Genomic DNA, 14042 nt, shown 5'->3' on the forward strand with positions numbered 1-14042 from the left:
CATTTGACATATTGCTTATAGCAGCTTTAACGATTCAACCCATTAAAGGGAGACTTCACCCCTTTTGCAACCAGAGCTTATTTCAATTATGACATCATGGACACTTTGAAATACTAAAGACGCATTAAAAACCTCAGTAGTGTTTATCTCCCAAAAATAATTAAAATAAGATTTGACACAGCCCTAGTTTCTACTACAGCCACATGCAATCCCGGTACGTACCATGGGGGGGCTTCCGTCGCTCGGTTGAAGATAGCCGGTATTAATAGAGCCGCGAAGGTTGTATGGCACAATACGTCCCGATCGTCACCGTTCGCCTCGTAATCTCAGGAAGAGCGTTCGTTGACACCGTTAGAAGTTTCAGCTCAACCGAGTAGACACTCTATTACCAATACCAGCCATCTCCTGATGACCCCATCCAAGGTCACACATGACACCGAGGTCAGATGATTAACCTGTAAGACACATAAAAAAACAACATTACACTCTTTATCCAGATTTCATACATTGTAAAATTAATATAATATTAGAGGGATATTTCACTTTATCCTCTACTCAGGCCTTTTGAAAATAACAGATCCAAAAGCTCACAATGTGTCACATCACAATGCATTGTGAGCTTGTAGATCAGCCAAAATATGGCTGTAGTGGTAAATGAACAATGTAGGCTAGTACGTTTAGTAATAATTAAACCATTAAACACAGACAAGACAAATGTTTTTTTTTGTGAGATAGAGGCCCAAGGCCTCATTAACACAAACATGTTCTGTGCTCTGCCTGTGTTTGATGGCCAACTCAATGCCTTTCCAATGGGAGGCACATGGTTTGACCAAACATTTGTGTTTGATGGAGGGGGGCAAAGAAACACAAGTGTTTGGACAAACCATGTGCCTCCCATTGGAAAAGCATTGAGGCAGCCTTCAAACACAGACAGTGTTGTTTGTATGAAAAAGGACAAATATTCCTGACATTGTCCATTTAGTGTCACAATAAACAGTCCTATAAATCCTCTAATGTCTATACAACAGTGTTCAATCCTCTAATGTCTATACAACAGTGTTCAAGGATTAAAACCGTGTTTCTCAAACAAACGCTCCTTACCTTGGAACAAACAGCATGGCTCCCAGAAAGCATGCAGTCAGTGAACCAGCCTGGCTCAGTGGCTCCCAAACCAAACTGCATGCTGGGAAACAACATGGCCGCTCCTATTTAAATCCAAAGCCACGCCCACTGGATCCGGTCACCTGTTCAACTAGTCCGTCCGTCATTGGTCCGTTGGTCAGAGTGATAAGTGATTGGATCATCCACTGTTGATCATCACAGCTGTGTGCACCACACACACACACACACACACACACACACACAGGTAGTCTATTAATAGTTGTGGAGAGGGATGTAGATGGAAAGTCTAGAGATATAGGAGTCATTTTAATTAACATTATCCTATGGAATATGCAATGAAATGTTGGTATAGCGAAGATTGATAAGGTAACTGATATACTTCCAGTAATAAAACAATCTAATGGCCCATACTAGCCTTATATGTAACCTGGCAAATAGGGCACAGGACACAGACATATATTGGGGTTCTTTATTTCCCAAGAAGTTGGTGTTGGTGTATCTTATTTGTGTAAAGAATGCCACAGTTTGGCAAATATGGCATCCAAGCCTGTAACAAAAAATAAACCTAAATTAAATACGGTAGTGGCTCTATCACAAACAGTGTGAACTGTGAGGAACGGCCAACTCACACACTGAGCAAACACTGGTCCCCCAAGCTTCACCCCTTTCCAAGACAGTACAAAGACACAGAAACTCAACCAAGTTGAGTTACTTAGTTACCAGTTCAGCTTTCACCTCTTGTTTACAATCATCAAGATCTTCTCAAAGAAACCCCACAAACACAGGTTGCTTCTTATTATTAATCAAGACGTTTTTCAGTGTAACCCTTGACCCCCAGAACATGGCACTCCTAAAATGACAGTGCCACCTGGTGGATTTACATAGAACTACAGGCATATATGCCACTGGGCTACATATATAGATCAATCTGTAGCAGCTGGACAGGGCCGGCTGATCCAAGAGTATATGACAGACAATATTTACATACTCAATAAAACAATCATACTGTATGTCCATATATCTAGTGATAGATAAAAAATAACCCAAAAATTGTGAAGATGTGTCGCAAATCTTGGAATATAATTATATTCTTTCAGAGCGAACGTTTTCAACTCAAATCTTTTCAGATGGGCTATAACCCATCGTTTTTGTCATTTCGTCATTTTTTTCAAATCTTCAAAAATGATGAAAAACGGCGCGCTATAGTATGCCGTACGATATGGGCTATAGCCCATGGTCCAAAATGATGAGAAACGAGGCTAACTTTTTTTTCCAAAATTTCAAAAAACATGGGCTATAACCCATCGTTTTTGTCATTTCGTCATTTTTTTCAAATCTTCAAAAATGATGAAAAACGGCGCGCTATAGTATGCCGTACGATATGGGCTATAGCCCATGGTCCAAAATGATGAGAAACGAGGCTAACTTTTTTTTCCAAAATTTCAAAAAACATGGGCTATAACCCATCGTTTTTGTCATTTCGTCATTTTTTTCAAATCTTCAAAAATGATGAAAAACGGCGCGCTATAGTATGCCGTACGATATGGGCTATAGCCCATGGTCCAAAATGATGAGAAACGAGGCTAACTTTTTTTTTCAAAATTTCTGTGGCTATTGCCATTGAGAATGCATTACTAGAAACTACAAAATATTAAAAAGTTACAGCTAGATAGATTCATTACTGAACAGAAAAACCAACAAAACAGTTTCTATGTTAGGCACTTTTATTAATTTTGCTCCACTAATTCACAAACACAAATACCATCGCTAGAGAAAACAACCAATTTAAAATAGATTTATATCATTAGATTTTATACTGGAATTTGTTAAATGGGAGCGACAGGGAAATATTAATGTTATTCCAAAACGTCTACATTATAGAAAATGCAGGTGTACTTTTTCAATGTTATCTGAGGTTTATTGTGGCCAACAGTGTATTTGGCTAGCATATCAAAGCATTTAGTAATACATTTCACATGGTAAGGTAAAGACATTTTGGGAGTGCTTCAAATAGGTAAACCTTAAGAGTGGCCTATCCACATAGATAAAGGGATGTCGTCAATTATTATTAAATGGCATCCTAAATGTTAACCTGAACAAGTGTTTTGTGCCCTCCTACTCCAGACCTGCTGAATATAATAGTCATCATCACATAGTGTATATTTATTAAAGTAGTACAAAGCTATGAAAAAATATATCAGTGTAAAGGCACAAGAGACTTGCTCAACAATCACAACACCACTAGAATAAACCATGAATAGTCACGACGTGCTGGCTCAGGGGTATGTAACTCTTGCTCTAAGAGTGAGCGCCGCAGTAACTTCAAATTACCTCTCGTATTAAAAAGAGGAAAACAATTGCAGATAGTAGAGGATTCCCTGTAAGTTCACACCAAACAATGTACAACTAGTCAACTACTATATATAATCGGCCTTAACTGCATTCCTGATGCCTTCTAACCAATCCGGGTATAGCAACACTTTAATGTACATTGTGTTCCAAGATAAACTTATGTTCAACACCAAGTTAGTTTTGGGGCAAAAACAGAGACATACACATTGGGCTTCCCAGAGCAAGAGTTGCTCACCCCTGAGCAAGACATGTCAACATCCACATTATGAACTTGGCCTGCCAAGTCTCACCACAAGAGGACACTGGTTTGGACAAAAAGGACAAATGCGCCACTGCAAACTGTAGGACACAGCAAAGGGTTTCTATTTGTCCCTCAAGAAAAGAAAAAAAACATACCACGTGACTCAAATCCAACATAACCCCCTCTACAGTCTCTATTTCACCATACTATGTGAGTACCGGTAGTTAAGTATAAAGGATACCTGTATGTCTAAATCAAGTAGTCATTTGCTTGAGCTCCCAAAATGACATCTATCAGATGACTTCCACTTGCATTACAGAAAAAGCGGCCGGAAGTTAGTTTTTGACAAAAAGAGGATAACTGTGCCCACAACGGGTTGAGACAATCGCTGAAACGAAATAAGTTGGTACAGAGTTGGATAATTTAGCTGGGTTTGATCAATTAAGTATAACAAATGTGTAGAGTGACCATTGGGTGGGGACTTTGCTTATACAGTATTTCTATCCATTTCACCTCTTTGAGCTCAGTTCAACAAAAGTAAGGAAAAGGGGGAGGGGGGTAGTACAAATGTACAAAATGTCAGATAAATCCCGTTCAGCTTATTAATATAGTCAAATGAAGATGATTAAAGATATGAAATGGTAATTAATAGAACTTTGCACATATTTAACACTGAAGAAAGATCTTGCATGTAGGTAGTTGAACAAATCAAAATTATTTTGAAATGAGCAATCATACATTCCTCTGGTCAATTAAATAAAACTTAACATGTTATAGATGCAATGATCATTTCCCCACAAACTGACTTTTCCTTTATAGTATAAAATTGTTTGAAATCTATCAACAAGTTAACACACACTCCGTTCCCTATTAAGATGGACCCATGTCTGGATGACACACACACACACACACACACACACACACACACACACACACACACACACACACACACACACACACACACACACACAGAGTACGTGTGGCACCCACAGGGGCCACAGCGAGGATGCTCTGTAGTAAGGGGATGTGTGGTGGATTTGAGTCAGCACTGTGTTTTTTCCGGGATAAACTTTAGCACACAAACTCCTGCCTCATGCGGATGATCTGTAGTAAGGCTGCTTGGACATCCTCATCCATGTGGCCCTGGAAGACATACACAACAATAGACACTGGTTAATGCATTTATACAGTATTCCACAGGAGGAGACCACTTGCAAACTGTCCACTGTGAGAAAGGCTTTTCTCTCTACGACAAATGCTTATGGCCTCAAATGAGAATGTGGTGGTATATCAGTTATCACCATACCACTGAGTTCAGCTTCATTGTAGTATATGTGCATTGTGCAATGGATTGGAAAGCTTCCCATTCTCTCCAATTTAGTCATTATGGCAATTAATTCCTCTCCACACACATTTGTGTGTGTTGTCACTGCTGTTGTATCCTACTGGCTCACCTGCAATTATAGGGGCGACAGAGACTTGGTCCTACTCCTCCCAACCAACACTCACTGCTGTTTTAATGCAGCAAGCAGCTTATAAAGCCTTCCGTATGAAAAACTTTATATTTATGTCGGCTCCTTATGCCACATTCAAAATGGCAGTAGGCTACTTAACTAATGTCCTTTTATTCTACAATCAGTCATTTTGTGAGCAATGTTTAGCATGTTCGTCAATTCACACAAAACTAAGTATTTGCCTTATGCTCAGAGGACTTAAAAATAAAAAGTGCACATTCAAGTCAAAAGAAAACAGAGCAAAAGAGCAAAATTGACTTGTATGATTCTTTTGAATAATGCTTAGTTTTCACTGTTGCTACACTTAAAATAGAAAATAGTGTGAACCCATAGTCCCACAGGATACTGTATCGTTCTTGGGATATATGGCATAAATACAAAGGTATGACATTATTTCCATGAATATCGTACACCCTTCTCCGGTAGTTACCATCTAGACTAAGCATTTTCTGGAGGAAACCCTGAACAGTCTGGTTAAAAGCATTGTCATATAGTGACACAAGCCACATTTCAAAATATATGTCCAATAGAGACAGACCAGAAAGTGATTACTTATAATAATAATAATTCAGTATTGCACACAAGCCAAAACCTTAATTGTCATGACTCAGGGTAACGTACCTGTGCTGCACTGAGAAGATGAGTTCGATAAATTGAAACCACGTCCCTGTGTTGCCTCTCAGCATCCTTACAGCAGAGAACAGAAGAAAGGAAACGGATAAATACATTTATTCTTCTGGAACTTTGGTCATTGTGCTGATATGACAGAAGCTTCAGATACAGTCATATCGTTGCCGTCAGGTGGAAACCTTGTATGTCCAAAACTGTTAATTTCCAGGAAATGGCTGTGAGCTTGTAGTCAAGTTTTGTAACTTTTGTGTGACACTGTAGTATGGACAAAGTAGGGCATTAATATATGAAGAATTGTTTTTTAGATGCAAGGTTTCTGCCCGACAACAACGAAATAATATCTTCCACCAGAGTTCTTCCAGACATTATATCAATGTGTATTATGTGCCTACTTACAGCCAGCTGTTGCTGGAGGGTTTTGATTTGGGCTTGGAGTGTATCCACATGCAGCGTCTGTCTCTTGTTGGGGGCATTGCCTGCATATGCCAGCTGGGACAAACCGTTCAGAGCCTGCTTTAAACGCTCGACGTCTGTCAGCAACTCTGTGATCTGAGAAAAACACACAGCTGTTAACACTGATATTAATACACTATTACACAACTTAAAAAATGTCAGTTATTGCCAAAACTGGATATAAAGTATAGCAAAGGAGGAGTTGGACGCGCCATCCCAGAATGAAACCTTTCCCGTTTCTGGCCAAAATCAATTGATGTAATTGAGGCACTGTCCTTGTCCTTTTTTAATGTTGCTGAGTGGTACCACACACCCATGGATGTTGAGTTTACTACCCACCTTCTTGTCCTTGACTTCAGTCTGCTCAGCTGACATCTGGATCCTCTGTTGCAGATTTCCGATGGTGCTCAGTGAATGGTCACACCTCTCCTTCAGATCCCTGGTTTCTCTCTCGATGGCCTGGCCTTTCTGCTGCACAGTGTCCCTTTCTGCTCTGGCCCTGGACTCCGCCTCCCTCGCCTGGTCACACTGTCCAGCCAGCCCCAACAGTTTGTTGCCGAGGTCAGCGACTTCCTCTTCTAGCCGCTGCTTCTCTGACTTCAGCTGGTTCATTTGGTCTTCCTTGCCACGGAGCTCTTCAAGAGCCTGTGTAGCTCGGAGCAGCTCCGACTGCAGGGCTGTGATGTCGTCGGCCCTCTGAGCGTTGGTCTCCTCCTCTTCGCGGAGGGCCAGGTGGAGTTTGGCCACTTCAGCCTCTAGGGCTCCCTTGGTCTGGGCGTGCTGCTGGAGGAGGGTGGCCTGACCTCCCAAACGCTCCTGGAGCTCCTTTTGCAAGGTGGAAGCCCTTTGGGTCTCTTCCTTTGATTTTTTACATTCAGTCTGAGTTTGGTGCACAGTGTCTCTGAGGGTTCTGAGCTCAGTCTCATAGTTTTCTAGCTGGGCAACCTTTGATTCAAGGCGTTGTTGGAGGTTTTGCCTCTCTGCAATGTAGCTGGCATTCTGCTCTACAAGCTCATTTCTGTGGACAGTCACCTGCTTGTTCTGTTGCTCTAGGTCACTCAACTTAATGGTCAGGTCCTCCATTTTGCCCTTGTAGTTCACTTCCACTTCCTTGTGTTGTTCACTAGTAACAGATGCAGCTTCTAATCTCATTCGAAGAGACTCCATCTCAATCTCCAGTTTTTCCTTGTCCTGTTTGTGGTGCTCTCCAACAGACTTCTCCCTGTTGCATTTCTCTTCCATGTCCAACACCTTTCCTGTCAAGTCCTTTAATTTGGCATTGTAAGAACGTTCTCTCTCCTCGATGGCTGCCAGTGGGATGAACTTGGCCTGGATGGCCTCGTGTATAGTGTCCAGTTCTCCTTTCTGAGCCTCCAGCTCCTGGTTCAGCTTCACCATTTCCTCTTGGGCTAACAGATACATCGCGGACACCTCCTTCACACGGCCTTCTGCATCCGCCACGGCAGCACTCAGCTCCTCCCTGAGAGCCTCATGGACTTTTAAGCTCACATAGTCCTTTTCCACCTCCGACATAACTTTCTTCAACTTTTCCTTCAACTTGTCACTTCCGTCTTTCACATTTCTCAGCTCTTCCCCGCCTTCTTTCTCCTTGGTTTCCAACTTCAACATCTCGGCCTCTGCCTTCTCCAAAGCAGCGCTCAGCTCCATCTTCATGTGTTCGTGCAGGTTTCTGGGTACGTAGTCTCCCTCCAGGCTCTGTTTCATAGACTCACTCTGCACCGAGACACATACCAATTCATTTTCTCTATCTTCACATTTCTTCTGCAGCATTTCCAGTTCCCGCAGCAGCTCAGTGTTTTGAGACATTAGATCGTCCATTTCAGACTGCTGTGTCATGTTGGCACTTTGGAGACTGGTCATCTTCTCACTCAGTGAGCTGTTCTCAGTGTGAAGCGGCTGGATCTCCGCTTCTGCTTTGCCATACCGTTCACTGGCTTCTACCAGTTTGTCCTCCAGTTCCTCCATGGCTTTGACCATAGTCCTCCCAGCTTCCTCATGGTCCCCGACGGGTATAAATTCTGCCTCGATCCTACTGTTGAGTTCATCCAGCTGCTCCCGGAGAATCTCCCTCTCTTCCTCGCTCTCCTCGACCTCCTGGATCAGCGCCTGACTCTTGGCGGTCACGTCAGCGAGTCTCCTTTTCAGCGAGGCGTTGTGCTCCTCCAGAGTGGCCCTGATCTTCTGGTGCTCCTCAGCGGACACGGACCCTTGGGACGACGGGTTGTCGACCTCCCGGTGGAGTTCAGCTATCTCCTCTAGCACACGATCATAGTCTTCCCTCAGCTCGGCTAGCTGGCGCTCCTTCTCGTCCACTGCGTTGGACAGCAGGTTCTTCATGTTGTCAAACTTCTCAGCTGGCACTGTGGCGACCTGTTTAGTAGTCCCTGTCTCCTTCAGCTGGGCTTCCATCTCTAACAAGGCCTCTGCCAGCTCATCCCTTTCGGCTGCTACGGCGCTCATATCCTGGCTGAGCCTTTCGACATCAGCCGCCAGCTGACCTTCACTGCTCTTGTACTCCTCCAAGGCTTTCTCGCTCTGTTTGAGGCGGTTGCGTACACGACCCACCTCAGCTGAAGCTCCTTCATATTTACCCTTCACATCTCGCAGCTGGCTACGGAGTTCTTCAGCTGCTATGCCTCCCAAGTGCTCCTTGACTGTCACCACATGTGCCTGCAGCTGCTTGACTTTACACTCAGAATCCAGCATTCTCTTCTGGACATCGCCCAAGGCATCCTCTAGTTCTTGCACCTGCTGATCAGCCTGCTTCTGGATGGTGTCTCGGCTCTGGAACAACTCTTGGCACTCCTTATTCTTGCAGGAGAGAAGTGCTTGAAGCCGTGCAGTCTCATCCTCAGCTGCCTGCTGCCTTCTCCTCACTGCATCAAGCTCTCGTCGGAGGGCATCCATCTCAGGCAGGTCCCAGCCCACACTGTGTGCTTGGCCCAACTCCAAGGGTCTAGACATGGAACGTGATGTGCTGGGATTCTGGAGCAGCTACAAGAAGTAAAAACACTTCATTAAATATTCATCTTACAATAAATCTGCAAAATCTCGAGGCGGGTACAACGGGTATTGCATAACTGGGTGGGGAATGCATTTACAACTTGCATCATTCCGTGGCCATAGCAGTGGGATAAGTGGTTCTGTATGGGTGTATTGGATCAGTGGTTCTGTATGGGTGTATTGGCCAGATAGGCGGTTCTGGACAACCGCCTATCGAAGTTGGTTGGTTCTCGAGATACTTGAATTTTGTTTTTAAACCAAGATTCTTTCCTGTGGCTACGGGAATTAATTCTATTTTTGATACACAGGTTTAATGTTTGTCTTTAGTTCAATGTTTGTTTTGTAAACGCCATTGACAACGAAGGGAAAATGTACGTCATTATGTGTAATTTACGTCATATTGTCTCTTTATTGTTAATGGCGTTTAATGTTTGCGTTTGCACCGTTTGTTTTACATCGCCATTACATAACCTAATCAACATGAGTTAGACTGTAATATATTAGCGCCCCTCACTTCACTGTGATTTTTATTTCGCTGAAGGGCTGATATTAACCTTTTGTTTCAGATAGGGATTTCATCAGAATTATTATAAAAGATCTTGCTATAAGCACACTGAAGCTTACAGAATCACTAACACACATTTACAGTGTATTTTTATTTTTTTAATTTGTAAACCACATGAAACTGAGCCACCAAGATGCTTACTTTATCAGAATCCAAGCTGTGAGACTGCTTGACCAGAATGTTCTCTTTGCCTGCAAAAGAGACAAGTGCAAAGCATCATTATTGTCAAATTAACTTTTTCTGATGGTGTTGCCGTTGAGACATGATAATCTGTAATCTTGCAACTGAATTTGTAATTAAACAAAGCTCACCTTTGATTACAGATTGTCCAGCATAATCCCCCTGTGAACACAAAAATAGATTGAGTTGACTAAACTACTGTAAGTAACATGCATATTATTCAACTAGTTTTCTTGTATGTTTAGCCCATTTACTATGATGTCTGACTGCATTCTTGACATAACTTTGCAAAGCATACCATACTTTATTTGATTTTCAAGGAAACCATTGGATTCCATTTATTTCAGTAAGTTATGAAAATCTACTTGCAGACTCAAACATTGTTTGATAAAGGTAAGCCAGTCTGCTAAATATGATTGTGATTATTCTTTGTCAAAGCTATCGTGTTTTAAATACATTTTAAAGAGTACATTGATTTGAAGTATAGCTGAGAGTAGATCAATTTACGAACCAAATGTGCACAATGTTGTTTCAGTAATGTTTCAGTTATTCTGGTACGTTTCGTCGTTTAGCAATGTTTTATTGACTTGAAAATGTAGAAAACACCAAACCAAAGAAAATAGCCATTGATGGGAAAATGGTCTATGTTTATTTACGATATAACGTATTGCCAAAGCTGCAACTAGACAGTGACATACATATAGACACAACAAGCAGTGACATTTGTAGCAATTGTGGTGTCCTATATGGGTGGAAGTGAAATAGCTTTTGGCTCTATGCTGATTAAATGCTCCTCAATGAGTGATTAAAATATGGGGAAGATCGATTCTTTGATTTGTTGTGGCCTTTTTTAGCAAAATGGGAATGGAATCTGAAAGATTCTCCTCAATGTATGATTCAAATATGGAGAAGATAGGTATCTTATCATCATACATCACATTCCGTGCTCAGCCAATCAAATCATCGCTATGGGGTATATATATTGCTCAGACAATAAAATCATCGATATGGGGCACACAAAAACACACAAAGCTGGGCATAGGACCCTCAAATAAACACATGAGTTCTGAACACCAAATCCCCACAGAACTCATCTCAGAATGTTAATGTTTAGGCCCATTAGGGTTACTGACCAAGGTGCTCCGGAGCTGGACCTTGACCGTTTCCAAGCCTCGCGTCCCCTCCTCTCTCTCTTTGGCACCAAGTAAGACTTTGAGCTGTTCCCTCTGATTCGGTAAAACAAAAACACACAAAGTAGTATTGTTTTTTTTTGTAGTTTTATAGTTGTAAACAGTAGAAACACTAGGTTTCCATGCTACATTAAGGGGTTGAAATTACTATATTCAACCCCTTGGTACTGTAAAGTTATTGTATATGTTTTGACCATGGTTTGTGGTTTGTGGAATTATATTCCAACAAGTAACAGAAACGGAATAATGTCCTGACATGTAATCTATTAATGTAAGGGCTTCATGCTTTGCTAGTACTGTACCTCCTTGTGAATGTCTTCCACCGTTATTTTTTCCTGCAGGGGAACAAGAACATCAGAGCCGTGTTATCAAATGTTATTCATATATATCTATTCTGTTGCCAAAAGTACATCTTCCTGTTTTCAATGACCTTAGACAGTGCTCCATAGGGATGCCAATGTAATACCATGTTGGGAATGCCTACTTGGAGAACATGGCTAAAAGGTTGCTTTTCAAATCAAATAACCCCATGCCTGCCGCCTCCCAAATTGTTCCTCTATTATTTACCAATCGTTATTTATTTGGGGTTTCACTACATTTTATGTTTATTTGATTATATGGGACTATGTTTATGACAATTGTATTTTATTTTTCACATTTTGAAAACGTGTAAGGCATGGTAAACTGGCTGAGGTCTCCATGCAAAGCAAGTCCGACTGGTTGAGTGAAAGGTAGGTGTTGTGTGTTCTGTACTGTATTTCATTGATTGATTGATTGATTAGTTTATTGAAAATGAATTAAAAGGGATAAAAACACAAGAAAGCCTGCAGGCTTGTTTCCATTGTGGTCCTTTTTGTGGAAGGGGGGGCAGGGGGCAACAATACATTACAAAAACAAAACAAAGACAAAAATGAATAAATACCTTTGTATTTTGTGTATATACCATACTGTAAAAAATATGGACAAAGCGTTCCCCGGGTCTAACATGGACGTAAAATGAAGCCTGTAATTCCTTGCACTGTAACTCGCCATATTTCTAGATTTCATATTTTCTAGAATTTTCCAAAAAGAATATTATGACATGAGAAATGAGACTTTAAACTAGTGACTGGAAGCAGAAAGTATTCATGACCATGTTTATTAAGGTAATACAGTCTAGGTGAAGTTGGGCCCAAATACATGGACCTCTATGGAGCTATGGGTTTTTTGGGCCCAATGACAGCGCCACAACAGGCCATTATATGAACTTTCAGGAAGTCCCGATTTCCTTAGTGGCTTCACGAAATATCTGTCTGACTGCTCCCCTGGTATATTACCTGTGAGAGCTGATGCTGCAGTATGGTGACCTTGTCCAGCAGAAGCCTCTGCTCCTGGTGGAATTTCCTCAGACTCTCCTGCTGACTCTCATTCTGCCTCTCTAGGTCCTGAATCACACACACACCACATACACACAGCATCATTACTACATGTACCAATCCTGTGAAGTCAAACACATAACGTTCATCAATGCCTAATGATGATTTATCACAGAATCAAGGGATGTGTGATGGATCAGGTCAGCTTTAGAGTTTGTCACATATTGGTGGCTATGCATTTGGACTTGCATATCAAACACAGAGCTTTCTTAATTCTGGTTTGAAGCTTACTGGAAGAAATCCTACGTGGTAATGGAACTCACATTAATGATCTGATCCTTTAGCCTTGCTGTGATCATTCCATTATTGCCAACCATTTAGAAACACATCCAATTGCTATACAAGGCTCTCTCTCTCTCTCAACAGTTACTGACTATAATCACTAGAGGGCAGTAATGCGCAATAGACTGACAGTCAAAGATTTCCTTGGGGTGGATACTGATAGTGTGTCCAACCATGTTAAAGAAGGATGCCAATAAGTATGCTAACTGCATGGGGTCAATGCACTTAGCTGTTTGCAGTGAGAGCTCCTTACTCACTATAGTACACGCACTATGGAATATAGAAGGATTAGACATGTGGAAGCTGTTGGGTTACCTGACGCCTTCTCTGTTCCAGCTTTGCAGAATCTTTCTCTGTAAAGATAAAAAAAAAAGAATGAAAGCTTGGATTCAACATTCGTGAGAACAACAATGGTTATAAACACTCGCAGGACACGATAAAACACACTGTACAGAGTGAATGCATCAAAGCTGGAGATGAAGACAACGTTTTAACCACAAGAACACAAACATCTGTATTCTGAGCATGTCATAATAGCTGTGAACTGACATCATCCTAAAATCTATTACTTAGCCGATTGTGTCCTTGCAAATCAACTATTTTCAGCAAAGACATTTCGTGTAGTGGGAAAAACATTTAGGGGCAATGTATAGACGCTTGGGGGACCTCGTTCAACATAATATAAAGGGTTTAAGGCCTCTTTTAGATGGCAACCATCTACAGATAAAACGGCAAAGTCCCGTTGCATTCTCAGTTTTTATGAAAACGCTATAATGTCGCTAGGTGGCGGTAACGGGCTGCCAAATAGCGCTGCCTTCACGCAACCCTATCGGGGTTTTGAATGACGCTTCCAGAACACAACGGGGTTGTGGCCGTCGCTCGCCGTCTGCTTTCTATAACGCATCGAGGTGACACACAGGCCCCAGAGCATGCAGGCAGAGCGTGCCATGGGATGGTTATATATTTTATAACACATTAGGCTACATAAACACTGCTGCCGCTTATCAGAAAGGGGGCATTTTATTTACATCATGGTTTTACATTCACCATCGCTGATGAGCGGCGCTTTGTAGG

General features: G+C 41.8%; 1 protein-coding gene across 2 annotated transcripts in view; it reads right to left on the reverse strand.

The window, feature by feature from the left end:
- Positions 1 to 2834: 2834 nt before the first annotated feature.
- Positions 2835 to 14042, reverse strand: part of uacab (uveal autoantigen with coiled-coil domains and ankyrin repeats b) — a 47242-nt gene continuing 36034 nt past the window's right edge. For both annotated transcript variants that reach the window (XM_080758911.1, XM_080758912.1), the window contains exons 9-18: positions 13284 to 13321; positions 12588 to 12695; positions 11574 to 11606; positions 11215 to 11307; positions 10213 to 10243; positions 10043 to 10092; positions 6652 to 9327; positions 6256 to 6408; positions 5851 to 5916; positions 2835 to 4858 (exon numbers count right to left, since the gene is read on the reverse strand). In XM_080758911.1, coding sequence (XP_080615037.1) covers positions 4787 to 4858; positions 5851 to 5916; positions 6256 to 6408; positions 6652 to 9327; positions 10043 to 10092; positions 10213 to 10243; positions 11215 to 11307; positions 11574 to 11606; positions 12588 to 12695; positions 13284 to 13321 — 3320 coding nt within the window. In that variant the 3' untranslated portion in view covers positions 2835 to 4786. The remainder of the gene's footprint in view (positions 4859 to 5850; positions 5917 to 6255; positions 6409 to 6651; positions 9328 to 10042; positions 10093 to 10212; positions 10244 to 11214; positions 11308 to 11573; positions 11607 to 12587; positions 12696 to 13283; positions 13322 to 14042) is intronic.

The sequence above is a fragment of the Protomyctophum bolini genome (assembly GCF_963924005.1).
Source record: "Protomyctophum bolini genome assembly, chromosome: 1".
In the NCBI taxonomy this organism is placed as follows: Eukaryota; Metazoa; Chordata; class Actinopteri; order Myctophiformes; family Myctophidae; genus Protomyctophum; species Protomyctophum bolini.